Source organism: Lissotriton helveticus, chromosome 5_1 (genome assembly GCF_964261635.1).
Source record: "Lissotriton helveticus chromosome 5_1, aLisHel1.1, whole genome shotgun sequence".
Classification (NCBI taxonomy): domain Eukaryota; kingdom Metazoa; phylum Chordata; class Amphibia; order Caudata; family Salamandridae; genus Lissotriton; species Lissotriton helveticus.
Genome location: NC_136065.1, coordinates 1,089,193,785 through 1,089,221,142, shown reverse-complemented (window position 1 = coordinate 1,089,221,142; position 27,358 = coordinate 1,089,193,785). Strand labels below are relative to the sequence as shown.

Here is a 27,358-nt window from a genome sequence, read left to right as displayed (position 1 = left end):
TGGTATTCCTCCGGCGGGTTCGCACTCTGTACCAGTCAATCCCTAAGGATCCATTGCTGGATCTGGAGTGGAGCCAGTCAAGCAACCTCAACCTTTCCAAGCGCATGCTCCAGCTCCAGTGCCACCGATGCCAAATGGGTTCACTCTCTGCACTAGTCTGAAGGATCCATTGACTGATCGGGAGCGATGCCAGTCGAGCAACCTCGACATACCCTGGTGCCCACACCATTGCTAGCACCACAGATACCCATCAGTGGTGCCACCTCATCATCATTTCTGGCTCTGGTTTACTGAGCCGAACGGGTGTTGTCCGACTCTAGCTCCGGCGCCGACTGGGGGCAGTCATCCCTTATCAGAGACAGTGCCTTATTCACAGGACAGGCCTAGATTGGGTAATTACAGGGAGAGATTTGCAGCCCTTATGGATATCAGGCAGTAGAAGATCCCGAGTACAACTGGTATGAGGATCTGGCAGATGCCAATGGACTGGACATCTCTCCAGACACTGGCCTGATTTCTCCCTCTACCATCGCTATGGAGGAGGGTGCCTCATTTGCAATGATGTTGCGAGGGCAGGTGGGGTCCTGTACCTTAGGCTACACTCAGTGGCAGTCAATATGAACGTCTTGACGGATGTGCTTTAACCAGGAGTTTCCCCCACCAATCCATTACTCCCACTCAATGAAGTCCTTACTTCCTGTGTATAGGACAATTGCCCGCCACCGTCGCTCAGTCCCAAGGGAACCCAGTTTGCTCACCCAGCACCCCTCCTGGGGAGAGCTTGGTGGTCCCAGCCTCCACCTCCAAAATCCACCTCTGCGCATTCCCTTACCACTCCACTGAATAGGGAATCTAAAAGGCTGGTTACATTCAGAGAGAGGATTTTCTCTTCAAAAACCCTTCAACTGCAGTCAGTGAAGGCAGCATGCCTCTTGGGCCGATACACCCATACAATCTGGGACTCAGTTACCCAAGTGCTGCCCTGGTCTCAGAAGAGGCCTGAGCCATACTCTCTCAAGCAATTGCTGACGGTAGGGATGCAGCCATGTTCATCATCAGGTGTGTACAATACAACAGAGTCGCTGGGCAGAGTGATTAAATTGTCTGTGGCCCTTAGGTTTGAGAAACTCTGGAGCGCTAAAGGACAGCAGGACTATGGGCAGTTCCTTGGGCCTTTCCATGACCCCTCCCTAACCCCAGTCCGTCTTTCATAATCACAGAAGGGGCTTTCAACTGTGTACCTATACACCTAGCCACCACAGACAACAAATTGCAGGCTCTTTTCATACCCATGCACACGGTTGCCACAGACCACGTAGGACAGGCAGGCAGAATTCAGGCCAGTCTCCCTGCCCCCTCCCCACCCCAGAAGCCGCTTCCTCCAAACCCCTTTAGTTTGGTCTCTGACTATCATGGTCATCCAGTTGGGGGGGAAATGGGGCAGGATATGCCAGCACCTGCACCACTGGAGGTCAATAACATCCAACACTTTTTGAGGCTCATCCAAAAGGGCTACTCCCTCCCCTTTGTGACCAGCCCCGCACCCATGCCACCTACTGATGACAAACTGATGGAGGACCACCTCTCCTTGCTTTAGCCGGAAGTGCTGGCTGTCTTGGCCAAGAGAGCTATAGAGAAGGTCCCGACATCAGAAGTAGGTTGTGGTTGCTATTTCTGCTACTTTCTGGTGCCCAAAAAGGATGTAGAACTTTGTGCTATTCGAGACCTGCACCTTCTCAATCTCTTCCTGAGGATGTTCGCCCAAGTCCTGTCTGCCCTGGAGCCAAGAAACTGGATGGTATCACTGGACTTGCAGGACACATATTTTCACATCCCTGTCATCCCTGCCCACAGGTGTTCACGGTTGGCCAAGAGCACTTTCAGTTCACCGTGCTCCTCTTTGGCCTTAACGTGCGCCCCTCGAGTGTTCACAAAAATGATTGTGGTGGTCGCAGCTCACCTTCAGAGGTTAGGGGTTCCAGTCTTCCCCTATCTTGACGATTGGCTGTTGAAGGCATGCTCGCCCAAAGCAGCCGCTTCCTACCTCAAGACTATGGCAAACCTGCATTCATTGAAGTTCACTGTCAGCGTACCAAAGTCATACTTGACTCCCTCTCAGGTGCTCCCTTTTGTCTGCGCTGTTCTGGACACAGTGCAGTTTCGGGTCTACAGGATAGTCAGGCTATGATACCGATGTTTCAACCTCTATCCCGGATTTTGGTGAGACTGACTGAGGCTGCCTGGCCTCAAGGCCTCCTACATCCTGCTAGCGACACTTGCCCATTGGCGTATACAGGCTCTGCAGTGGGACCTGAACTTTCAGTGTGTGCGCATCAGAGGAATCTCTTTGACATTGTTCAGATCTCAAAGGGACCCGCAAAAGACCTACATTGGTGACTGACGAACCGCAACTGCGTCGTTGGCAGACTCTGCTCCCTTCCCCACTCAGAGGTGACTGTAGTGACAGATGCATCATTCCTGGGCTGAAGCGTCCATCTGTGAGAGTTGGAGATCGGAGGACTCTGGCCTCTGGTGAAAACCAGGCTCCACATCAGTTTGTTAATCTTTTAGAGCTTCAGGTGATCCCATCGGCATTGAAAGCCTTTCTTCCTTCAATCTAGAGAAGGCTGGTGCAGGTGTTCATTGACAACACCCCTGCCATGTGGTATTGCAACTAACAGGGTGGGATGAGGTAGTGGACACTTTATCAAGAGACCTTGATCCTCTGGACTTGGCTCTAACACCAGGGCATACCCATTGTGGTTCAACACCCGATGGACTCTCTGAACGCCAGAGTGGACAAACTCAGCCATCAATGCCTAGCGAAACACAATGGCGTTTTCATCCCGAGGTGACGCAAAGTCACTTCCAAGAGTAGGGAGATCCTTAGTTAGGTCTGTTTACCTCCACCAAGAACGTGCAATGTCAGCAGTTTTGTGCGCTGGAGTTTCCACGGCGGCTCTTGCTCTGAAACACTTTTATGATGGACACCTTTCTAAGTAGTTGGCAAGCCCTTTCTGCTAAAATCTGTACTGGTTTTTGGAACCTTCACAATTCCTGAACATAAGAACAAAGAAGAATTAAACACTTTTTTCATGCCAAATTTATCTTTTCTCATAAACAAAAACCAAACTATAATTGCCCTTGAAAAGAAAGAGGATGAACACATAAGGTGTTCATTCAGTATATGTTCAACAATCTTTAATTACTCTTTTTTGTGGCCCTTTGGTGTGAGGGATGGCCTAGTTGCTCATTTTTCTACAAAGCTGGAACTCCCTGATGTTCTCAATAAAACCATTTCACCTTCCATTTAAAAGGATACATTGTAAGTATTTTGGCATACTGAGGAGTTTCTGCCCAAATTGATATCACAGGTTTTGTGTGAAAATGTAGAAATCTGGGGCCACATGTATCATTCAAAACTGTGATCGCAAATGCTGAAATTCTGCGATCATTACTGAAGAGTGTAAGAAAAACCCTATACTACTTGTCGCACAGCTATGGACAGAGGGCCTCTATAAAGTATCCAAAAGATTAATCATTAAAGTTTTTCTTTTTTGCACCTGGTTTATTTTTTAGTGCTAAACCAATATTTGTCATACAGTTTCAATATCACTGTGCATTACATGTTTCACTAGTTCATCAAAATTAGGTTCCCTGACCGGGAATCGAACCCGGGCCGCGGCGGTGAGAGCGCCGAATCCTAAACACTAGACCACCAGGGAATTCTGCGATCGCAGTTTAGCTAAGTGGGATGTATGAAAGGAAAACAGCCTCACAAAATAAGGAATCGCAAAATTTGTGATTCCTTATTTTGCGATTGCATTTCAGGAATCGCAAATTGCGATTCCCTAAATGTAATGTAAGAGGCCCAGAAATAGTGCAATTTGGCCTTAACGAATCACAAATTACCATCAACTTCAAGTTGGTGGTAATTTGCAATTTCATTGAAAAATACAATTTTTTACATTTTTCAAAGTGCCATGTGGCACACATACATGCCCTTAGGGCATGTATGTGTGCCACATGTGCACACGTGTACATTTTAGGGGTGCAACAGGGTGTCCCTTTGACACCCTGGCACCCTTGAAATTGCATTCTCAATTTGCGATTCTCTAATTGAGAATCGCAAATTGAGAATGTCTTCCCATCCATTCCTATGGGCCTCTAGGCCCATAGGAATGAATGGGGAGGTATTCCTTAATTGCGAATTGCAATTTGCGATTCGCAGTTAAGGAATATGTAGGATTCGCAAAATTATTTGCAAATCCTACATACATAGCATTTTGCGATTCTCAAATAGCGATTCTCTAAAAATCGCTATTTGAGAATCGCAAAACCAAAGTTTCATACATATGGCCCTTGGTAATTTACCTTTAACAGAAAGGACCTCCTGAAATGCAAATGTTTGTAGTTAGGAAAAAGAGAGTTGAAATGTGTGCACAAACGCTAATTACCATAGTTAGGCCTCATTCTGACGATCAAAACATGAGGGAATCTCACACCCCATAATAACAGCCTCCTGTGGTATTGATAATTATTGTTTGTGTGATTTCAAACTGATAATTACTGTTAGAACTTTTGTAATTACTGGGATAATTGATAATGACTGTTTGCAGGAACTGTATTACCTGAGTACATATCATGAGGGCCAGAATGTGATCCTGTTTTTTTTTCGATGAGGCATCCTCTGTTTGGAAGAAATGGGGGACAGTTGCTTCCATGTACACTGGAATAATATACATGTCCACCACTTTCCGGCCGTAATAAAAACAAAAACGTGTTGCTCAAGGTACTTCAGCATGTATTTGATTGCAGGCCAGGTCACAGAATTTGTACAATATTCCTGGCTCCAGTTATCTCTAAGCCTTTTCCAGTGATCCCAGGGAAAAAGACACATTTGTATTGTAAATTGCTTACTGGGGTAACACATGAGCAAAGGGGATGTGCAAAAGAGGTAGTAATGCTTCATTATGGCACTACATTTAACCCCGAACGTGTAGATTACCGGTTACAAGGTGCATGAGTATAGTAAGTCAAATAAGCCCAGATGGCTGTGTTGAAGCTGATCTCTAATTTGGGCTCGTCAGTAAACTACTCCAAAACAGTGATGGTATTTTCTAGATCGCTACAGTTCTTGGGAGCAGATCTGAACGCTTGTCTGGAACTAATACAGCTAATAATTGAAGAGATAACATCCATCACAGAAATCGCAATAACATTCTCAATTATGCGCAGTTGCTTAGTGTAAGAATTTACAATATTTGAGTCCCTCGTGCTTATTCCTTTCACTTGAAACTAATTTGCATACTGAGGATGCGTTTTATACAAGAGATCCTTTACGAACAGTACATCCCTGTACTCAGAAGGATGTAATACAGTTGTGTTGAGAAAACTATGGGGCAACCCTTTACCAGAAGGCCCCTCTCAGTTTAATACAAAATTCTAGTGACATCCAACTCCCAAGATGACTTGAGCAAACTAGGTTAATTTTCTAGTTATGGAATCTCTCTACAATGGAGTTCCTAGATACATTTGCAAATCTAGTCAAAGAAAAAACATTGTGTAGTCTTGTGTGTAAAAGCAGTGTAAAAGCAGTGGTAAATGTATGTGCAATAGGCATGAATCAATTCTGTTTTGTAATATAGACGCCTCCAGTTTGTAATCATCTTTAGAAAACATATATTTTAACTTTTTTTTATTTGTATATATGTTCAGTCCATCAGAAAGGTCACAGCAGTTTTTAAAGGAGACTGAGATGTAATTGTATTCTCCTAATTCTAATCAATCTTTACGAAAGTCTTCAGGGTAATAAGGATGTGCGTGGTGAAATCCATAAATTCAGCTGACATTCCTACTTAACTATATGTGTGCTAAACAATAGCGAACACAAAAATGTATACTAAAATTACAATAATTAAGCCCTCAACTTCTCAATTATATCATAAAATGTTGATGTTTCGTTTTTAACATTTCTTATGAAAAAGGCTCCTAGGGCACCCATCATCCATAGATACAATTGATAATCTAATAACCTTTCTTTTTCTTGTCTAGTTTGGCATTAGTACGTTTTAAATGTTAAATGTATAGTTATCTATGGAAGTAATTCTTATTTGCCTTAATTTAATGCAGTACTGTTAATATTTTAACATAATTGGTCAGTCTCACGAATGGCAAAGTTCCCTCAATGTATCATTTGGTAAGAATATGTTTTTTTAATTTTTAATTCACATGATGAAAATGAGCATATTTGCTACTATGCAGTCCCATTTAAATGGTTCTCTTTCTGACCGTGTGCATGGTGCTTTTTATAGAGAAGGTCAAGACTCCAGTATTCTCCAGAAAGGTATGCAGTTCATCCTTTAACCCCTTGCATGGGGGTGGGCGTCAGGGGGAACTCCGAACAGGCAATACCATTTCATGCACTAATTCAGAGTGCAGTATGTGGAAGTCAGCCCTCCCAATCTCTTGAAGAAAAACACTGTTGTGGATGTGTGTGATCAAACCTAAATCATTGACTGCTTAACACTATCTAGGTGTGAGGAACTTTGTAATATCTTAAGTTGCAACATAAAAGATGGTAATGAGTGTGAGATCTTGTGCAGATTCATCAGACATTTAAATTTTGGGGTATGCTGGAGATAGACCTCGTTGCATTGAAATAGAAAACCAACTTTCTGCCTCTAAGAAATGTATTAAAAAGTCCTGAATTGAGGCCTATTTTATTCCCATTTGTCATTAATTCTGAGGGTAGAGTATAAACTAGAATGCCAGGTGTTAGATGATATCGTAGCCGCTGTGTAGCCAAGCCAGATCTTGTATTCAGATACTCTGTGAATAGTTTATTTTTTGTTGCCTGCCTTGTGACACCAACTGCTCTAGAATTAGAAGAATATTATTGTTTGTGGCACTGGCAGATACTGCTGACTGAAATGATATATGCTACTGGCAAATAATTGTATATTGGTGCTGTCTTGTTTTTTGCTTTGTATTCCTTGTGATCTGGTCTTCCGATAATATAATCTACATTTAGATCTGTTGGGTGAAACAATTGTTTAGTAAACACAATTTAATGAAAACGATATATTAACAATGTCTTTTTCTTCATGACTATGTCAGTAGATGTCTGGTAAGTGCTTTAGAAAACAATGAAAGTCAAAACACACCGTAAACCAAGATTCAGTTTTTCATGTACGATATTTAAAAAAAAGTTTATTTTGTATATGGGTGTCACATATACAAATAGTAAAATAAACAACATAGATAATGTGACTTTAGTGAGCCAAGTGACATTAGGTGCATGTGTGCTACAGATAGATATCCAAAACTTACAAATTAGAATCACGTATACATAATATGAATCAATGTGAGTCCATCCTTTTGCAAATACATATCAAGTTCTATCAACACCCTTAAGTATTCCTTCTTCTTAGTATGAGGGTGAAGAGACTAAGGACATGAACAGATCAAGAAGCGCTGCTGTTTCGACCCAAAGGGTATTCGCAATTGAGTAAGCATTACAGCGGGTCTTCCACAAGACTGGTAAACCAAATGTGAATAGAGTAGCATTAAGAAGAGTAGATTGGAGTGGCATAGAGCAAATGGTGTAGAGTGCAATGGCATTGAGAGGAGTGGAGTATAGTGGGGTAGATTGAAGTGACATAAAGTGGTGCAGAGTTGAGTGGAGTAGTGTAGTGTAGAGTGCAGTGGAGTGACGTAGTGTTGAGTGGTGCAGAGTAGAGTGTAGTGGCATATCATGCAGCCATGCAGAGTAGAGTGTCATAGTGCGGGTCGTAGAATGCAGGATGGTAGAGTGGTGCAGATAGCAGTGACGTAGAGTACAGTGGCGCAGAGTAGAATAGAGTGCAGTGACATAGAGTGCAATGTTGTAGAGTGACAGTGTGCAGTGGCATAAAGTAGAATGTTGTAGAGTATAGTGGTGCAAAGTGCAGTGGTGCAAAGTAGTTCGCATAGGTGCAGTAGCGTAGGGTGCATTGTTTTTGAGTAAAGTGGCGTAGAGTGCAGTAGTTTAGAATACAGCGACGTAGACTGCAGAGGTGTAGAGTGGCGCAGTTTAGAGTGCTGTGGTGTAGAGTGGCATAGAGTGCAGTAGCGTAGAGTAGGATGTTTCAGCGTAGAGTGGAATGGTTCAGGGTAGAGTGGAGTTGTATAGAGTTGTGGCTTAGAGTGCATTGCCCTAGAGTTCAGAGTGGAGTGGTATAGAGTGCAGTTGCAAAGAGTGCATTGGTGCATAGTAGTGTGGGGTATAGTGCAGTGGTATAGAGTAGGGTGGTGCACAGTAGAGAGGCTTAGAGTGAAATGGCATAGAGTGCAGTGTCAGAGTGCAGGTGTGCACAGTAGAATATTTGTATTTATTTATTTTATTTATTGCGATTTTATATAGCGCGAACATTACCCGAAGGTGTCAGAGTGCTTTACATAAGAACCAGTTGCGATACATAAGGACTTAGGATTACATGAGTTACATAAAAGATACAAACAGAAAAAAATGCAAATGTACAAGTTGTAAAGTCACACAAGGAAGAGATTCAAACAGAAAAATTGCAAATGTACAAGTTGTAAAGTCACTCAAGGAAGAGATACAAATGGATAAACTCTAAGAATCACATAGGAATGGTAGTGAGTAGAAGGGTCTACTACATATACTAGTGGTTAGAGTTATCTCCATATACATATATATACAAATAGATTTGCTCAGGATTACATTTTACTAGCGATTAGGCTTGGACAAGTATATATCACATATCTACAGAGTGAAAAGAGAAATAAAAAGAAAAAAAGGGGTAGAGAGCAGTAGGTGGGGGAGAAGAGTCAGAGGCTGAGATTGGTGAGAGGAGGAAGGGGGACCTGAGGGGTAGAAACAGATAAGGCAGTCCAGCAAAAGATAAATGACTGGCTCCTAATCAAATCCTACTAATATCCTGTTCCTCCTTGCTTCTTCATACCTGTGCCGATGATCGGAAGGCATGAGTAAGCTGTGGTGTGCCTGGTGGGGAGTCCAGAGGTGTTTTTCTGGCCGAGACCAAGACTTTTTCGGCGTGTGGTCTCCCAAGATGGCGGCCGAGGCGAATTGATCAAAGCTGAGGGCCGGAACTGTGGAACCTTTGTCTGGCGTGCCGGTGGTGGGTCCGGGTAGGTGCCCATTGCAGTGAGGAGGAGCAGTGCCGGGATCTGACTAGACCCTCCGCTGTACCGGTGTAATCGGAGGTTTGTGGCTGCCCTAAGAGATCTGGCGGCCGACACGGTGGCGGCGAGACGGACAGGCAGGAAGCTGCTGAAGGAGTGGGAGGCTCCCCTCATTAAAGAGCGATGGAGGATTGGGCCGGGGCACCCGATATTGAGATCTGCGTGTGCCAATAGTGAAGAAGAGGGAGCCCTGCGGAACCTTTATTCAGCGAGTCGGTGGGGGGTCTGAGCAAGTGTCGGTTGTGGTGAGAGTGATCCACGCTGCGATCCGATCGGGCCCTCTGCTTTGACGGTGTACCGTAGATTTGTTCCAGTTCTAGGCCCTGCCCTCGCCCGTGCCGGCTTCGGTCCCACGGACCTGCGCGGGCCTCGAGTTTGTCACCGGGTGCCGCGCAGGCTCGGTCCGAGGTGTCCAGCAGGGTATAAGCTCCTAGTAGTGCCAGAAGCTGGGACCAACCAACTCACACGGTGGCACTAATAGCACACGATAGCCGCAAACACACCAGCGTAGTAGGTTTACTTCGCTCTGCAAGCTTGAGGGTCACAGACAGGCCACAGTAATGAAAATACAAATGCCACGGACCAACCTACCCCCAACCATACAGCACCGCACAAGCTTCTGCTGCCACCAAGCACATAAGACTGGTATAGAGTGCAGTAGAGTGGCGCAGATTAGTGTGACATGGAGTAGAGTGGTACAGAGTTCAGTGATGGTGTAGAGTGCAGTGGCATAGCGTATAGTGGCATACAGTGCAGTGGTGCAGAGTAAATTAGCATAGAGTGTAGTGGGGTAGAGTGTATTGGTTTTGAGTAAAGTGGTGTTGAGAGCATTGGTGTAGAGTACAGTGGCATAGAGTGCAGCGGTGTAGAATAAAGTGGTGTAGACTGAAGGGGCATAGAGTAGATTGTTTCAGAGTAGAGTGAAGTGGCATAGAGTGCAGAGGTGAAGAATAGATTAGAGTGGTGCAGAGTGGATTGGTGTAGAGTTCAGCGAGTGGAGAGAGCAATGTTGCAGAGTAAAGTGATGTAGAGTGAAGTGGCATGGAGTGGTACAGGGTAGAGTGCAGTGGCATAGAGTGGAGTGATGCAGAGTAGAGTGCGTTGGCATAGAGTTAACCTGTGTGTGGCATAGAGTAGCATAGAATGCAGTGGTGTGAGTGATGCCGCGCAGCATAGAGTGACGTAGAGTGCTGTGATGCAGAGTGCAATGGTGTAGAGTAACGTAATGTGCATTAGCATAGAGTAGAATGTTGTAGCATGTAGTTGCGTAAAGTGTAGTGGTGCAAAGTAGTAGGCGTAGGTACAGTGACATAGGGTGCATTGGTTTTGAGTAAAGTGAATTGGCGTAGAGTGCAGTGGTTTAGACTAGAGTGGCACAGCTTAGAGTGCAGTGGCATAAAGTGCAGTGGTGCAGAGTGGAGTAGAGTGGCAAAGAGTGCAGTCCCATAAAGTAGAATGTTTCAGAGTAGAGTGGAGTGGTGCAGGGTACAGTGCAGTGGAATAGAGTAGTGGCGTAGAGCGCAGTGGTATAGAGTGGCATAGAGTAGTATTGATTGCAATGGTTTAGCATGGAGTGGCGCAGAGTGGAGTAAAGTGCAGTGAACTAGAGTGCCATGGCATAGAGTATATTGCTTCAGAGTAGAGTGAAGTGGCGTAGAGTAGAGTGGTGCAGGGTGGGTAGAGTGGTAGAGAGTAGTGGCATAGAGGTCATTACTGCAGAGGGGAGTGGCCTAGACTGGAATGGTGTAGAGTGGTGGTACATGGTAGAGTGGGGTAGAGTGCCCCAGCATAGTGTAGACTGGTGTACAGTAGAGAAGCGTAGAGTAAAATGCATAGAGTGCAGTGTCAGAGTGCAATAGTGCACAGTAGATTAGAGTGGTGCAGAGTAGAGTGGTAGAGAGTGCATTGGTTTAGAGTGCAGTGGCGTACAGCGGTGGACAGTATAGTGACTTAGAGTGCAGTGGTGTATAGTAGCGTAGAGTACAGTGTCATAGAGTAAAGTATAATGCCATAAAGTGCGGTGGTGCAAAGTAGCTAGGCATAAAGTACAGTTGCATAGAGTGGCATAGATTGCAGTGGCGTGGTGTGAGGTGGCGCAGAGTAGAGTAGAGTGGCATACACTGCAGTGACGTGGAGTAAGCTGTTTCATAGTAGAGTAAAGTGGCTTACAGTGCAGTGGTATTGAGTATAGTGTCGTAGAGGGCAGTGGTGCAGAGTAGATCAGAGTGGATAGACTCAGAGTGCAGTGGTGTAGAGTGGAGCGATGCAGAGTAGAGTGGCATAAAGTAGAGTGGCAGAGTGGTGTAGAGAGCAGTGGCATAGAGTACAGTGGTGCAGACTAGAATAGAGTGGCGTAGAGTGCAATGAAGCAGAGTAGAATAGAGTGCATTGGCTTTGAATAAAGTCGTGTATAGAGTGCATTGGTTTTGAATAAAGTTGTGTTGAGGACATTGGCATACAGTGTAGCAGCATAGAGTGGTGCAGAGTAGAGTAAGTGGCACGGAGTCCAGTGGCATTGAGTAATCTCAGAGTAGAGTGCAGTGGAGCTGAGTATATTAGAGTGGCGTAGAGGGGATTGGCATACAGTGGAGTGGTACAAAGTGGAGTGCATTGGCATAGAGTGCAGTGTTGCAGAGAAGGGTGGCACACAGTTGAGTGGCGTGGAGTGGTGTAAAGTGCAGTGGTGAAGAGGACAGTGATGCATAAAAGAGTAGTGTGGAGTTTAGTGCATTGGCATGGAGTAGAGGGGAGTGGTGTGGAGTAGAATAAAAAGTGTTGAAAGGAGTGGTGCAAAGAGGAGTGTAGTGACATATAGTGGAGTTGTGCTGAGCAGAGTGGAGTGGAGTGGTGCAGAGTAGAGTGGAGTGGGGAAGCATGAAGTATTTATAGTATGGTAGCGTACTGACATTCCAGACAACAAATCTTCAACTGACATGACCATTAATTCAGTTAAAAAATAAGTTTATTTAGCCCATTTGGTCTTTAAACAACAGCTCTTACATTAGTCTTTTTTAAAAAATCTACACATAAAACATCATAGTCTTAAAAACATAACATCCTTAAAAATTCATCCCTAGCAATTAAGCATCAATAACATTTCTTTTTAGGTTATTACATAATTCGTTACATTTAGACCTCTACTGTAGCGGGGAACTTATATACACCCTGCATAAATTTCCCAATGGCTATCACGATATCTAACTTTTCCATTTCCGCAAGAAGTTCCCATGCTTGTAAACGCACCCTTACATTATACTTTAAAAAGATCGGACGAAGTTTTAATTTACGTAATTCTAAAAAATGGTCACAATCCAATAAAATGTGTAAAATATGACATTTCATCGCTATCTTACAATTACTTTTCCCAACTTGTTGCATTACTCCAGATCTTATAGCACTAATTACCACAGCCGGGTTAATACCAATTCTAATCCTAAGCATTTCCACCCTCAGCCAACGATTCGCTAGTGTGTCTAGGTACGGGTAACTTATATCTTTCACCCAGCTACTGCGCAACCATTTTACAGAGTCTTTTTTACTTAAATACTCCTGGTCTGCTACTCTAGACAATGCTTTTCCCTGCTGTTTAAGTACACTCTTTGTTATTTTGTAATGCAGTGTCTTCGGGTCTATTTTCACATTTAGGTGCTCGCAAATGGACTGAATTTTTCTCCTTGTCGCTTTCGCCCATTTTAGATCACTAGTTTGAAGTTCTTTCCTATACCATTGTGACACCTTTGTGACCTCCTCACGGCCCAAGCGATTCCAAAATCTGAGTAGGCTTGATTGCACCTGCACATTCCACGCAGGCAGGCCTAACTCTATCCTAATTGCCTGGACCGTTGCCGAACTAGGGAGGGACAGCAATGATTTTAAGCATTTCCCTTCCTCCTTATCCCAGGAGTTTTTACCATCAATACAGAAGATTTCTGCGCCATATTGGAATTGCGGTGGAATCATTGCTTTATAGGCCGTCAATAATGGTTTATGGGACATATCGCCATAACTTTGAACCTTTTCAGCCCGCATATCGCCGTATGTGCTCTTATTTTCTGTGCCTCCAAGTGCAACCCCCACTTCAAAGAATTTGTGAACCATATACCAAGATATTTGTATTCTTTTACTATCTCAAGTTTAGTTTGGCCCAAGTACCAGTTAAACTTCATATTCCTTTTCCCGAAGCACAAGATTTTAGTTTTGTCCATGTTTACTGTTAGTCGTTTTGCTGCACAATATGCGTTAAATGTGTTCAGCTTTCTTTGAAGACCCACCTCAGTTTGATCCAAAATTACTAGGTCATCTGCATACAGTAAACAGGACAGGTGCCTCCCATTTAATTTTGGGCTAGCGCCTCTTGCTGTCCCCAAGGAAAGGGGCAGATCAGCAAGGAATATTGAAAACAGAACTGGTGCCAAGACACATGCTTGCCTGGGACCATTATTTATAACTATTTCTGGAGTTAGCCCGCCAGATGTATCTTTAATTACCTGCACCAAGTTTTGCCTGTGCAACTCCTGAATTACCTGTAGTAAATCATCGGGAATCTCATACTTTAACATGGTCTCCCACAGACAGTCCCTGTCTACCAAATCGAAAGCTGCTCGGAAGTCCACAAAGCAACAGTACAACTTCCCGTGCAGCTCCATGGACTTCTGCGCCTCAGCCCACAGGGCAAAACAGTGGTCGACAGTCGAATGTCCTTCCTTAAAACCACCCTGTTCTAATGGGACTATCGACCGCTGCTCCACCCATTCCTTTAATTTACCAAGAATTATTTTAGAGAATACCTTTTCTCCAATGTCCAACAGGTTAATTAATCTATAGTTCATTGGATCCTTCCTTTCTCCCTTTTTGTGTAGGGGTCTTATTATTGAACCTCTCCATGATTTTGGAATACAGACTGAACCCAAAATGGCAACAAACATATAGGATAAGAAGCCTGCCCACCAGTCTATCTGCATTTTTATTATGATGGCGGGAAGGTTGTCAGGACCTGCTGCCCGAGATAAGTTCAGCTTCTTAATTGTTTCCTTCTCTTTCTCAGTATTAAAGGCTGATTTTAGCGCATCTGCCGACCCTGTCCATGCAGATTTTTCGTCATTTACATTCAAGGTTCTATTCGCTTTATAAAGGTTACCTAGGTAATTTGCCCACGCCGCCTCTTCCACCACGCAGCTCATATTTCCCAGGGTTCTGCCTGCAGCATCCTGTATAAATCTCCAAAATATTTTATATTTTTTGTTTCTATTGTCTCTAGCAGGTTTTCCCAACATTTTTCTTTGAAGGTCCTTTTCTGTTTCCTTATTAAGGATTTATATTCTTTCTTCAAAATTAACAGGGTCTCTAAGTTATCAAGGTTATAGCATATCCTCTGACGCCGCTCTATTTTCCGAATGGCCCTTTTTTTATTCTGGCAGGCGAGGTCAAACCATTTAAGTTGTTTACCATAGCTATGTGGAGTTTTAGCTTTAACCTGTTTATTATTTTTTAAATATACTCTAAGGCATTGCACTGCCTAAGCTATTCTATCCCCATACCACGCTACCTGCTGGCCTTCACACCTATCCTCCTTTATTTCTTGTTGGAAGCTTACTAGTTTCTCAATGTATTCTTCCCACAATTTTGTCGTCAGGCGCTTGGGATGCTCCACATCTTGGGGATCACCCTCTCACAATGGTTTGAATTTTCCCTTAGATATTCACAGTACAACGCATTATGGTCACTATCCCTGCGCTTAATTACCCGGAATTTTTCCACCAATGCGTGACATGACTATTACATTTGCACTCATATACAATTTTACTGATTAAAGTATACAGTGCACAAACAATAATGTGTGGAAATGTCATCACCCAATGTATTGATTTGATTGTCAACACAGTTAATTTAAAGACATTTAAATGTTGTTATGTGCTATAAAAAATAACATCATACAGCCTTCCTCAAGCAGACCCAGAGTACCCAGCATGATTGTCACATAAATCCTCTCACTTTGAAGTCAAAGAAGGAAAAAGAAAATTCAGACTCCCTGGAAGACACAGCCTGAGATTTGACCTCTGTCTTTAAATGTGACAAGAGCAGGATTTAAAGGCCTGTTTACATGAATTGAGTTCGAATACATTAAACAAGGTTTGGGCAAAGGGATAGACAAACTCGAGCTGTACAGCCTAAAGCAAATAAAGCAAGCAAATGGAAAGCCAGAACATGTGAGTTACAAACCTCTAAGCCAATTGTACACAAGGGACGGAATGCATTCCTAGGCCAACTTTCTGAATGTCCCCAAGATGTCTTTAGCAAACTAGACAGTTGCGCTATCTGGTCAGCTGTGGCCTAAGAGAGGGCGCTAAATAGCACTTGTGGTGCAGAAAGAAAAGAAGACGGCCAGGTGAAAATGAAAGCAATTATGTGTTAGCAGAAAGTGGTGGTAAATGGTGCAGATCGTAAGAGTTAATCTCCCTCTGTTAAATAAAAAAATGGAGATAAAAGAGAGCACCTCCCAGAGGGCCTCTAAAAACTTGTGTTTTCAAACGACATGGAAAGCTTAATAAAAAGTGGAAGCAGTGGTTTTGATATAGATATTTTTTATCATATACGGAATATGCCTTTGAAATATTTTGCACGCTTTTTTGTTGACATATTGCGAATGTTTGTTGGTATATTGCAAACTGAAAGTGGTAAAACATCTAAAGTAACACAAACTCCTAACAAGCACACCGAGTCTAAGCAGGTCTTCGCAGGGCCATTGAAAAACGTGTCTAGGTTGTCCTAATGCTTCATTTAAAGTGCTTTTTACAGTCATAATGTATTTCATTTTCTGTATTTATAGATAAAATAAGTGTTTGCTTATACAAGTTTGCGCATTTTAACCAGTTCCGAATAAATATTTAAATAAGCAGAAATAAGTTTTACTCCTAATGTGTTTGAACCTTGTTCCCTCCTTTCCTCTGCTTGGAACAGATCACGCGGCAGCAGTACCAGAATGCCCTGATGGCATCCCGGATGGACAAAACTCCGCAGTCGTCTGACAGTGAGAACACTAAAATTGAACTGACTCTTACTGAGCTGCACGATGGCTTGCCAGATGAAATGGCAAACCTGCTCAACGAACAGAACTGTGTCTCACACAACAAGTCTAATCACAGTATGCACAATGAAGGCGCCATATAGTTCAGGAGGCAGACAACCTCATCAATTCAGGACTTCTTTGTCACCTAATCCTCTACCCTTTGAACTCCATCTCCAGATGACTGTCAGACTGGAGGATTCTGGGACTCGCTTGTGAGCCCACCTGCATCTAGCATTCCGAGACCAAAGACATTGTGCCCGTGGTGGGGGCAAAAGCTGTGGAGAACAATCAAAGACAAGTGAAGGAGAGAGAGAGAGAAAAGCTCAAAAATTAAAAGAAACGGGAATCAACAGAAGAGAACATACATGGCAAGCTTCCTAGCGTAGGAACACCAACACTTTATTTTTTCAGCATCTTTTTTGAATTCTCTTTACTTCTGAAAATGTGAAAAAAGGTGCAAAACTGACAAATTTTTATCTAGAGCTATGTTTAGAGAAATGTATTTTAATAAGTTTTGAATCCCTCTTCTATGTCCACTGACTTGTGAATCTGCAAAGTCTAGAGTCCTTTTCCCCTCTGCAACTCCAATCAGTGTTTGTAGCTGGAAATCATATGTAAGAATAGTGATTCCATTTGTTCTACTTAACGAAGTAACTAAAATAGCACCACCAAAGATAAAATGTTAATTTGATTGATTAAAATAGTTTTTATTAAGTTTAGGGTAATTGGGCATTACTCTATGGATTTACTGCCCATGGCTTTATGTTCAGTAGGTTAGGAGCCCATGCTTGGAGATTTCAGTGCCTTATGTTACGATGTGGTCTACTTTTCCTCTGTGAGGTTAAAGTATGGACATGGCTTTGTGCAATGATGTGTATCACACAAATTGAGTGAGATTTGAGTTGCAGTCACAAAGATTGAAGCAAGGCTTTCAGCAGATGAAGCACCTTAAAAGTGCCCAAGTATTTTGAAGAAACAATTATAGACTTCAAATATAATTGCATACCCTTTTTTCACCAAACGTATTTTGTGATGTTTCCTCAGCCTTGTGTATAGACCTTGTATAAGATGGCATGGGCCCTAAATGATTTTTGAGTATTTGCCTTTGGTTTAAAATGTTGACTTCCTGGTAAAGGAATGTCTTTGCACCCTAGACATTCTGGTGGCATTTTAAATTTCAATGTTAAGAAGAACTTTTATCCGCTGGGAGTCATTTCAGAAACATTATACTTGCCCTTTCATTTAAAATGTCTGGTTTTATCAATAAATCTGCAAAATGTATGTCAGATATGAAGTGTAACACTGACTTCTACCCCTTGCATATTGAGTATGTTATTTTCCCAATGGTAAAAAATGATAGAAACAGCTTAACATCAACTCCAAGAAAATGTCTTTAGCGCCCCATTCCATTTAAAAATAATTTGATTACATTTGTAAGTTGATGCATATGACCCAGAAGGAAGTCAACGCATTTTCTTTGTCCTAAAGGAATAGAAATAGTGGGCTTATCAATTGATGGTCACAGTCTAGTATGGTCTGCAACATAAAGATTGAGTAGCAGATATAAAATCCTCTTCTGTGTTTACGGTTTACCCTTGGACATACTGAGGGTAAACATTTCAAGACACTGAAGAATTTGGTGGAAATACATCATGTGTTCGGAGATACTACAACGCTTATTATATTCCATTGCTATTCCTTTAGTTCTGTTCAGGATTTGATCCAAGGTGAGAGGGCGGAAATCTTTAAACAAATGTAATTACTGTCAGTGCATATTCATTGTTAACCCGTCCTCTAAAATCTCTATTATCAAGGGTACCGTTCACTGTTATACATAGTAACGTTAAGTAACCACATCTCTAAATTATCATGGTTCTAGACCAGGGCTTTCCGAAGTAAGTCTAAGAGAGTCAGGCCCATGGTGGAATTTCAGAGTAACAACTAAATATGAAGATTATTTTTGTAAATGTAATGTGTCTGGACAACCTGGAATTCTGTCATGATATTCTGGCCCTTATGGACCTTTGTTGGAAATGTCTGTGCTAGTTTGATGATCTGCAATGCAGTGTTTATTCACCCCAGTCACATTAATGACATGACCAGCTCAAAGTACTTATTAAATGCCATGCTTAATGCTGCCTTCATTCCTTATGCATGTAAATATCAGTACATTGTGATTCTCTTAGCACCTGAATATCATGTGCATACGCAGACTACGTCCATTTTGGTAGGGTCGCTCCATTGTGCAGCATTTCAAAGATTGAAAAGGCTTCACCATCTACTTGGTTATGTTATCATAATTATAATGTGAATTTTGACAGCAGTATTAATATATTGATGGATGAACAAACTCTACATATTTTTTTAAGTTCAGCTTTAGTACACAGTGCAACCAGACACTACCGTTAACTAATTGTGCTTTGTAGCACTTTACGTTTTATTTGCCTGATCAGGCAACTCTGTGAAACATATTCCAATTTCGCAATGATCATTGGTGATGCACTTGTGCAATCTCCTTCTTACCCATGTAGAGAGCATGTTATTTGTGGCTAAACTGATTTTTATTGTACTTTAGTGGTACATTCCCTTTTCTTAATTAAGGTACATGGGGGCATGTTTACCTTGGCTACAATGTCTTTAATTTTTAGTTGATGGTACATTCCATTCCATTATCTTATTCAAGGTACTGTAATATGCATGTTCACTTTAACTAAAATGTGCTTTAGCCATTGACAGTACATTTGAATCCTTATGTTTTTAAAAGGTGCAACATTTCAATTATACCTGTTAGGATGATGCTCTTGAACCATGTTCCTGACCCACTATTAGCGAATAGGCTGTTTTTAAAGGAGGACTTTAAGATACATCTTCGTAAAACGCAGGATGCTGTGCCCTAGAAACTTAATTTTGCACTATACCAGGGTATTAAAGATACTGAATAATGGAAAATGCAGAAAGGATTCAGAACTTTTCAAGTCTGATGCACAGTTGCTTTTAACTTCGTACCACTAAAAGCTCATACTGTAATGCCATTTTTGTTTGCGTTTGTATAAATTGAAGGATTTTTAATTTAATTTGCTTCCATTTGCATCTGTGATCCAGGAACATGTTACTGTGCTTTTAGGGTACATGTTATCAAGTTATTTTAACTTGTTTAGCAACAAAACGCTGTTTGCCATCAAAGGCAAATAGATTTTCTGGAGACACCTAGTTGTCTTGGATTTATACACAGCACTGCTGTCAGACATTCCCTTTTGACTAGGCATGCATCTCGCTACCTTTCTGTTTCCCATTTAGTTTGAATGCTCCATTATAATCTGACTAATCCGTGTTTCAATTTAAAACTCATTTTTGGTAGTCTTGCTATATGTGTTAGTATCACAACTAGCTCAAAAGCTTTACTCACAATTTATTCCGACCCAAATAATTCTTAAAATTTGCAACAGTCCCTAACCGTCCATCTTAAACTTATTCTGCAACTTTCATTATTTTGATGGGAATGTCCCTTTATCCTTTTGTGTTTTAGATCATTAACGCATTGTAGATCACTAATGTGCTGTTTCACCTATGGTTCATTCCAGTGGCAAGATTATATACACATTTAATAGACTGTAGAAATATTGCACCTTAACAAAAGAGACTCCATTACAGTGATTGAAAATGTTGTGTATGCATCATTAAAAATAACGTAACTTGCTTTTCCAAATTAGAAACCTTTAAGCTGTTTCTGTGCGCTGTCACTACTGTACACATGAATGTCAATTTTTTTTAACATGGTGTAACATGGTATTACTGTAATGCAGTGTCCTTATCAAAGTAGCATCTCATAGGGGATTTTGCAAATGAGGCCTTTTGAATATGTTGATTTTTATTTAAGAAAATGTTGATAATTATGTTTAATCTGTTGTTTAATACGTCAAAGGATGTATTATTGTTAGGGATGGGCTTTAGTATGAAGCATATATTTTATTTCTTCTCTTGCAAGTTTTGCTTCTGACGTTGGTAACCAAACAAGATTTTACAAAGGCACATTGATGTTGTTCTCAATATTAGTAACTCCTGAGTCTTCCCATGGATTATTGTGCCAATATTTGATTTATGGGCATATCTGTGTTTTATAGCTGCTTCAAAGGTAATAGCAGATTTATTACGATATGATTTTCATAAAATTAGAATTTCACAAGCTGTGTTTCTCATGGAAAACTGGCTTTTTGGTAGGCCTCATAAGAAAAGAATCTGTTTGGTAACAGGAGGGGCAGATGCCCCATTTAGATGAAACTGGTGTCTTCTGAGATTCCCACAGGAAAAACTCATTTTTGTAAACCTGTATTCAACAATAAATCTGTGTGTTCTTTGGATGTTACTGTTTTTTTTAAAAACTTACATGTAAGAAGGTAATGATCTTTTTGATACCTGTGTGCAGAAAAGAAATATATTAGTTTACGTAAAAAAAATATTTTGCCAAATTCAATGGCATGGTTGTAAAGCTCAAACGTGAACCTGATGTCCACTTAAACAGATTTGTGATACTTTAAAATCAGCAGTGATTACAAATTCCATGGATCGTGGCATATGCTTCACCATTTCTACTAATGCATTATTATACCTTGGGGTCACAAAATGCTCCCTGCTCTGAATGAGTCTTTCAGAGTAGTGTACCTCAAACCTGCTTCACTAAAAAAGTTGACTTACTAAATTACGGTCAGAAGATTTTTAACAGAGCGAGAACACTTCTTGGCAGCTGAAATATTTGAAGCTGGTGAGTATGATTTTAATTTCAAAGTAACCTTGGATATATTCTGATTCATTTTAAGGGAACTCACCTATGTAAACCCATGTAATATTTACCTGCCTCAAAGGCTAATGATTTTAGAGTGGTATCCTTAGAACATGTATACACTTCACCATGCAATGCACTTCTGGTATGAGCCATGTCCTCTTTCAACCAAGTATTAGCAATTTGGAGCATTTTCTGTCAGTAAGGCATTTGTCTTCAAAGTAGGTTGTCCGCCATCAGAAACAGGAACATGTCTTATATACCTCAAATGCACGGAGAACAAGAGATTCTTTTACACAAGTGTTCTTCCAACTAATGCTGACATTTTGAAATGTAATTTGGATAATGGTGAATTTGTTTTTACTCTTCAAAGTCCTTTCACTGTTGAATTGAGTGTGTTGCCAAATTTGTGTAGGGATTTAAAGAATGATAATATTGGTGAACACACAGCATTCACTTAATCCACTACATGCATAGAAATCACATAGAAGTGTTTGTCTTAAATCTGTATTAAACGTAAGCATCCACTAGGCATCATGTGAACTACATTATTATTAGTTTTCCAAACTGTATCTGCATAGCTTTTTTTTTTTTTTTTTTGCAGCTTGTTAAGTATTATGTTCACGTGATGTACCATTGTTTTTAAAAAAGAGTGTGTATAACATATATATATATATATATATATATATATATATATATATATATATATATTTTTTTTTTTTTTTTTGGGGGGGGGTGAATTTGCAGGGACAGTAGAAATCTAAAATTTGAAGGTGATTCACTTATTGCCTGGTTATGAGTTTCGGCGGTACGGGGGCCCCTGCACTGCTGAGACTCACCGCCGCCCGCCAGATTGCAAGTTGTTTGTAGTCGGGCTAGGCAGTATGGCATTCCCTGGGAGGTGCCTCATTCAAAGGCGGCGGTGCCTTTGAAAAATGGAAACACCTCACAAAGTTCATGCACAGCATTAAAAGTCCATGCAGTGCAGGAACTTTTGTGCATGCACACAGGGGGCACATGTTATTAAAACTCTGATGGAGAGGAAACTCGTAATATGCTTGGCGGGTTCAAGGCGGTCCAGCCAAGCATATTACAGCCTCTGACCGCTGCTCCACCACCAGGGAGCGGTGGTTCCCTGGCGGCGCCAGCAGTCCCAGGGCCGTCCGGCCGCCCAGGTTGGAATGGGGCGGTCGGACTACCGGGGTGGCGGTGGCTGGACCGCCACCGACGCACAACCACAGGTCTGGCGGTCCTCGGACTGCCAGACTCATAATTTGGTCCTTAGTATAGTTACTCAGTCCTCCTCCTAAATATTGCCATAGCAAGCTTTTAAACTACCTCCCACTACATTTTTATTTATAATATACCCCTGGCCTCAACTTAGGTTCTTATGAAGTATGCCTGTTGAATCAATATGTACTCCATTAATTATTCTTCGTATTGAATGTAGTAAGGATTGCAGTCAGTAACAAAAAGTAGAGTGCAAACATACATTTGAATGTTGGATAATAAAAGTTAAAGATTGTGTTTTTTTTGGTAATGTTACAAGTCAATACAGCTCTTTTCATACCCCATTGTGAATTAGTGTGTAGTTTGTAATTCTAAAATGTTATTTCCTTAATAGAGCACTTCACAAAATATAAAAATGTATCTTGAGAACTTAACTGTTTGGTCCTTATTCTGACGAAATATGCTCTCCCTAGTTGAGTTTTGCTCTTGTTGCCTCGGAGGTCAGGTTTTTTTGTTTTCTCAAATTTTAGATACTCTTCAAAATTCAGATGAAATATTTTTTTCACAGTTGAAGAACGTAGTATGACAAATGGCACATTGTGCCGTTGGGATATATACAAACATTAGTAATAATCAATTGCAGCTGTGTAATGACTGGGATGGATTACATTCCTTTTTTTAAGCATTTGGATTATTTTCTCCAACAGGCACCTTGCAGGGGAATAACACATTCAATACAGTAACTAGACACCAGGCCCCCACCCCAACTTCACAGTACCTCATGTCTCTTTTCAAGCCCGGACACAGCCAGGTCCCCATGACCTCCCCTCGGCCCACCCTCCCTGTTGTTCAACTAGTGTCCTCTCTTAGTTGCGCTATATATATCCCATATTTAATTACATTTCTTTGGACACTCCCTTGGTTTGTAAATAGTCTCTTCAGCTTGTAGGCACCAGTCCATATTCCTGGCCAAGTCTGCAACTTTTGGCGGATTTGGAGCACCCAAAGACAAATTATGTTTCCTTTGGCCACCAGTAAGGTAATGTTGCACCACAATTTAGTCTGTTTGGGTAGTGTTTGTTCCCCACAGGTGGCCAGGGTCACAAACTCTGGTGTAAAGCTTATTTCCTCCCCAGTGGCATCCTCCATTTCCCATTGTATCCTGGACCAGAAGGGTTGAATAGGTGGGCAGTCCCACACAGAATGTGGTAGGGATTCTGGGCGGCCACAGCCTCTGAAACATTTTGCTGTGCTTTTTTGACCGTATACCGCAGTCTTGTTCTGGTGTTGTATGCCCTATGCAAGATTTTGAGTTGCATCAATCTAAACCCTGCCCGTATTGCCACTCTTCTGGGGTTTCAGCATGCCTCTCTCCAGTCCGTGTCATCTAGGACTCCTAAGTCCCACTTCCACCGGTCTTAGCTTTTTACGAAGGGGGGTGTTCTGTAGATTTGCAAAATCACATGTATATGCAGCGTTAATGTGAGTATCTGGAATTCCAACTGGGCTTCATTCTCAACCTTGTCCAGTTTTGTTTTATACTTGGCGAGTGCATGCCACACCTGTAAATATCTCAGCTTCTTATTTTCAGCTACCTCATATTCTGCCTGAAGTTTGTCAAAGGATACTATGCTGTTGCCCTCTGGCCCCCATATATATATCCAAGTTTGGAAATGCTGATGAGGTCCCACTGCTTGTGGCAGTAGAGGTGACGTAGATGCTCCTGTAGCTTTGAATGTCCTAGGTGAGTTTTTAGCATCAGCGTTGTTCCCTTACCTAATTTTTTGTTGACTGTCTTCCATACCCCCAGTACTATCTCCGTAGTTCTTGGAAAGGGTTCCCCCTTTCCCTGTGTCATAGAGGCAGGCAATGTATCCCCTTTCCCCTCATTGCTTTTCAGTTGAAAGCAGTGCCGGCTCCTGTTGTGTCGAAAAAGCCCATTTATAATAAGTAATTGGGTCATTCAATAATATAACCGCAATTTGGGGAAGGCAATACCAGCCACATATGGCCCCCAGGTGAGCCTCTGAAGTGCTATCCTCAAGGGTTCCCCACCCCTCAGGAGTTGTCTTGTCACTCCATCAACTGCTTGGAAGAATGCATCGGGCACTGCATATGGCGTGTTTTGTAACATTTAGAGGAATTAAGGCAGGGATATCATTTTGAATAGTGCAGTTCTACCTAGCAGCAACAAGGGGAGACTTCGCTAATGGTTTGCATCCCTTTTGTACTCCTCTAGGATCCGTCCCAGTTTTGAGCTGTGGAACTTTGGTCTTCCTAAATATTCGAACCCCTTTGGGGAGCACTGCAAATGGCACTCCAAGTCCTCCAGTGGTTCCCATTGTGTGACTGGGAAGACAACAGATTTGTGCCAATTGATCTAAAGCACTGTAAACCTCCCAAATACCTATATAATATTAAGAACTCAGGGAGTTGAACCTTCGGGGTCTGCCAAATACAGGTGGACTTTGTCTGCTTTTAGGGAGTTTCTGTTCTCCCACCCCATGTTCCAGAGTATGTCCCATAGTTAGGTGTCCTTCCTGATCCCACGCGCCAGTGGCTGCATTGCTTGGGAAAATAGCAGGGAAGATAGCGGGCACCCTTGCCTTGTTCCCTGTGTATGACAAACTCTTCAGAGAGCACTCCATTAACTCAGACTGTAGCTATTGGGCCTGTGCATAAGAGGTGAACCCATGCTCGGAATTGCGGGCCAAATCTCATCTTTTTTAGGATGGCGTGCAGGTAATTTTTTTCTCATCGAGTGAAAGTAGGACTGTGGCCCCGGCCATGGGATCTCCCCTGGACAGACAGCCAAACAGTCTCCTGAGGCTATGTCATTTGGCCCTATGCGGCATAAAACCTGATTGATTGCGGGCTACCATTTGGTCAATTGCCCTCCCCAGACGAGAAGCTTATATTTTTGCCTGTACCTTTGTCTCAATATTGAACAAGCAGATTGGCCTATAAGAGCTACATTCTTCTGGCAGTGTGCTCTTTTTTGTATCAGGACCACTATTGCGGTCCTGAGGTCACTGATAAGATAAGATATTTTATTTTGCTTGATTAATTAAAATCTTTGCAAATACATAACAAAAAGATTCCCATTGTATACAGATTCCCATTGTATACAAATAAAAGCAATTAAAACCGCATAATGTGAGGAGCCTAGCCGGTGACCAAGATGGCCGCGTAGGGAATCGGCTCTGCCGACTTCCCTTCCCCGCCACAATGTCCTGCTGCCAATCCTGGGCCTGAGCCCCACTCCCAGACTCGGAAGCAGTAGTGACGCCTGCCGGTGCTGCCCTGGGTCGTCTCCGTAACCTGGTGACGGAGCTGTGCCTACTGGAAGCTCAGGGCCTTGTCGTTCGCGGAAGTCGGGGCCTCACGTGAGAATGTAGCCGCCCAGAGTGCAACAACAACGGGGGCCGCAGACCGGCCGACACCGGTCCGGCCCGATGAGCGGATATAAGCTCCCCGGGGCAATTGGTGAGCCCCATAGCAATCTTAAGGGAGGCGGAGCTGAGTAGGGGGGGCGCGGGCGCTAAATGACACGTCTGCCCGGCCCTGAAGATCTGCAAACCGGGGCCTCGCATAAACTAAGGCCGCCCCGAGCGTCACAACAACGGGGGCCGCGGAACGGCTGACACCGGTCCGGCCCGAAAATCGTCTGAAAGCGCCCCAGGGCAATTGGCGAGCTCCGTTGTGAGCGGGGGATAAGTGGAGGGGCTCGTCAGCATGAGCTGCGCAACAGCAGCACCACCTGTGGGACCCTTGGACCCAGCATGTGGCTGGGGCCGCTGTGCAGGTTCCGGGAGAGTTGGCTAGGTGGAGTGTCCTTGGGGCCTGGGCAAGATAGTGACCGTCCTTGTTGTGGGACTATAGATCTGCCCTCCCTGAACGGAACAGTGAGGCACCAGCGGCCACGGAACAAGAGACTTGAATTGGCTGTCCACTGGTTGAACTGGGCTGCTTTCAACACTGTGACGGAGAGAAACGCAGACTTGTCGCCATTGTGTCCAATAAGCCCAAGAAGGAACGGACAGTCAAGGATTTTCTTCTCAAATCTTGTGCAGAAGGCGCTGGGACTCTTCCCGCCCTCCGCTTGTCCCTGGAGACAATGAGGCGGCAGACGTCGATAGCCCAATAAGATGTGCTTTTCTGGAGTCCCTCTTTGCCTACCTCAAGGATGATTTTCACACCATGAAAAAAAGATAACCCAAGAGCTGCGGAAGTCCGGAGAGACCTGGACTCAGTGAGGGACAGAGTTGATGTGCTCGAGACACAGGCGACGGGAGATGAGGAGCTCGAACAGCTTCAACAAGAGGTCCTCCACTTGCAAGATCAGCAGTTGGACCTCCAAGCCCTGGCGGAGGACCTCGAAAGATAGCTCCCGTAGGAACAACATTTGGATCCAGTCTGTCCCACAGGGGTTGGTGGGGCAAGACATCGAAGCTTTCGTGGAGGAGCTCTTTCGCTTCATCCTTGGGGCCCCGCCGGAGCTGTGGATCAAGCTAGAGAGAACCAACCGGGTGGGTCCGAGGAGATCTGATGTGGCCCTCCTCAAAACATACTCACATGTGTATACGACTTTCAGCTCAAAGAGAAGATCCTCTGAGAGGCTCGGGCCAAGCACCCGATTGAATTTCGATCAGTTAAGCCCCTTCTCTTCGAGGACTTAGCAGCTTCCACCCTACAAGAAAGAAAGAAAGGAGTTGAGGCCGATCACCTCCCTCCTGCATGCTAAGGACATATCCTACTCCTGGGGCCACCCTTTCCGCTTGATCTTTAAATGGGATGGCTCTCTGGTCCAGAGACGTTCACTGCAAGATGCCAAGAAGGTGCTCGGTCTCACCGACGGGGACCTGAATGAGCCTTCACAAAAAGGGTCTGGACGACGCACACCTGACCTTTGATGGTTGGAGGAGAGTGGGCCACTACCCACTGCACCTCTGACCAGATCCAGAGACTATTACAAAAGAGAAGCAAGCAGTTATTGCCTCCTTGGGAGATGACTCAGCCAGTGCGGACTAGAAGCAGATGGATGATGATGATGCATTGATGGGGGAGGCAGAACAGAA

The 27,358-nt window shown here is 43.0% G+C and overlaps 1 protein-coding gene and 1 non-coding gene across 6 annotated transcripts in view; one reads left to right on the top strand and one right to left on the bottom strand.

Annotated features, from left to right (window-relative positions):
- CNNM2 (cyclin and CBS domain divalent metal cation transport mediator 2) overlaps positions 1-20,631 on the top strand; it is a 1,049,463-nt gene extending 1,028,832 nt beyond the window's left edge. For 4 of the 5 annotated variants that reach the window (XM_078643677.1, XM_078643678.1, XM_078643679.1 and 1 more), the window contains one exon: positions 16,165-20,631. In XM_078643677.1, the coding sequence (XP_078499803.1) occupies positions 16,165-16,374 (210 nt within the window). In that variant the 3' untranslated portion in view covers positions 16,375-20,631. The remainder of the gene's footprint in view (positions 1-16,164) is intronic. The other variant, XM_078643676.1, reaches the window with a different exon arrangement.
- Positions 3,654-3,725, bottom strand: TRNAE-CUC (transfer RNA glutamic acid (anticodon CUC)). Its single transcript has one exon. It is a non-coding gene; the product is annotated as a tRNA-Glu (tRNA).
- Positions 20,632-27,358: the final 6,727 nt, after the last annotated feature.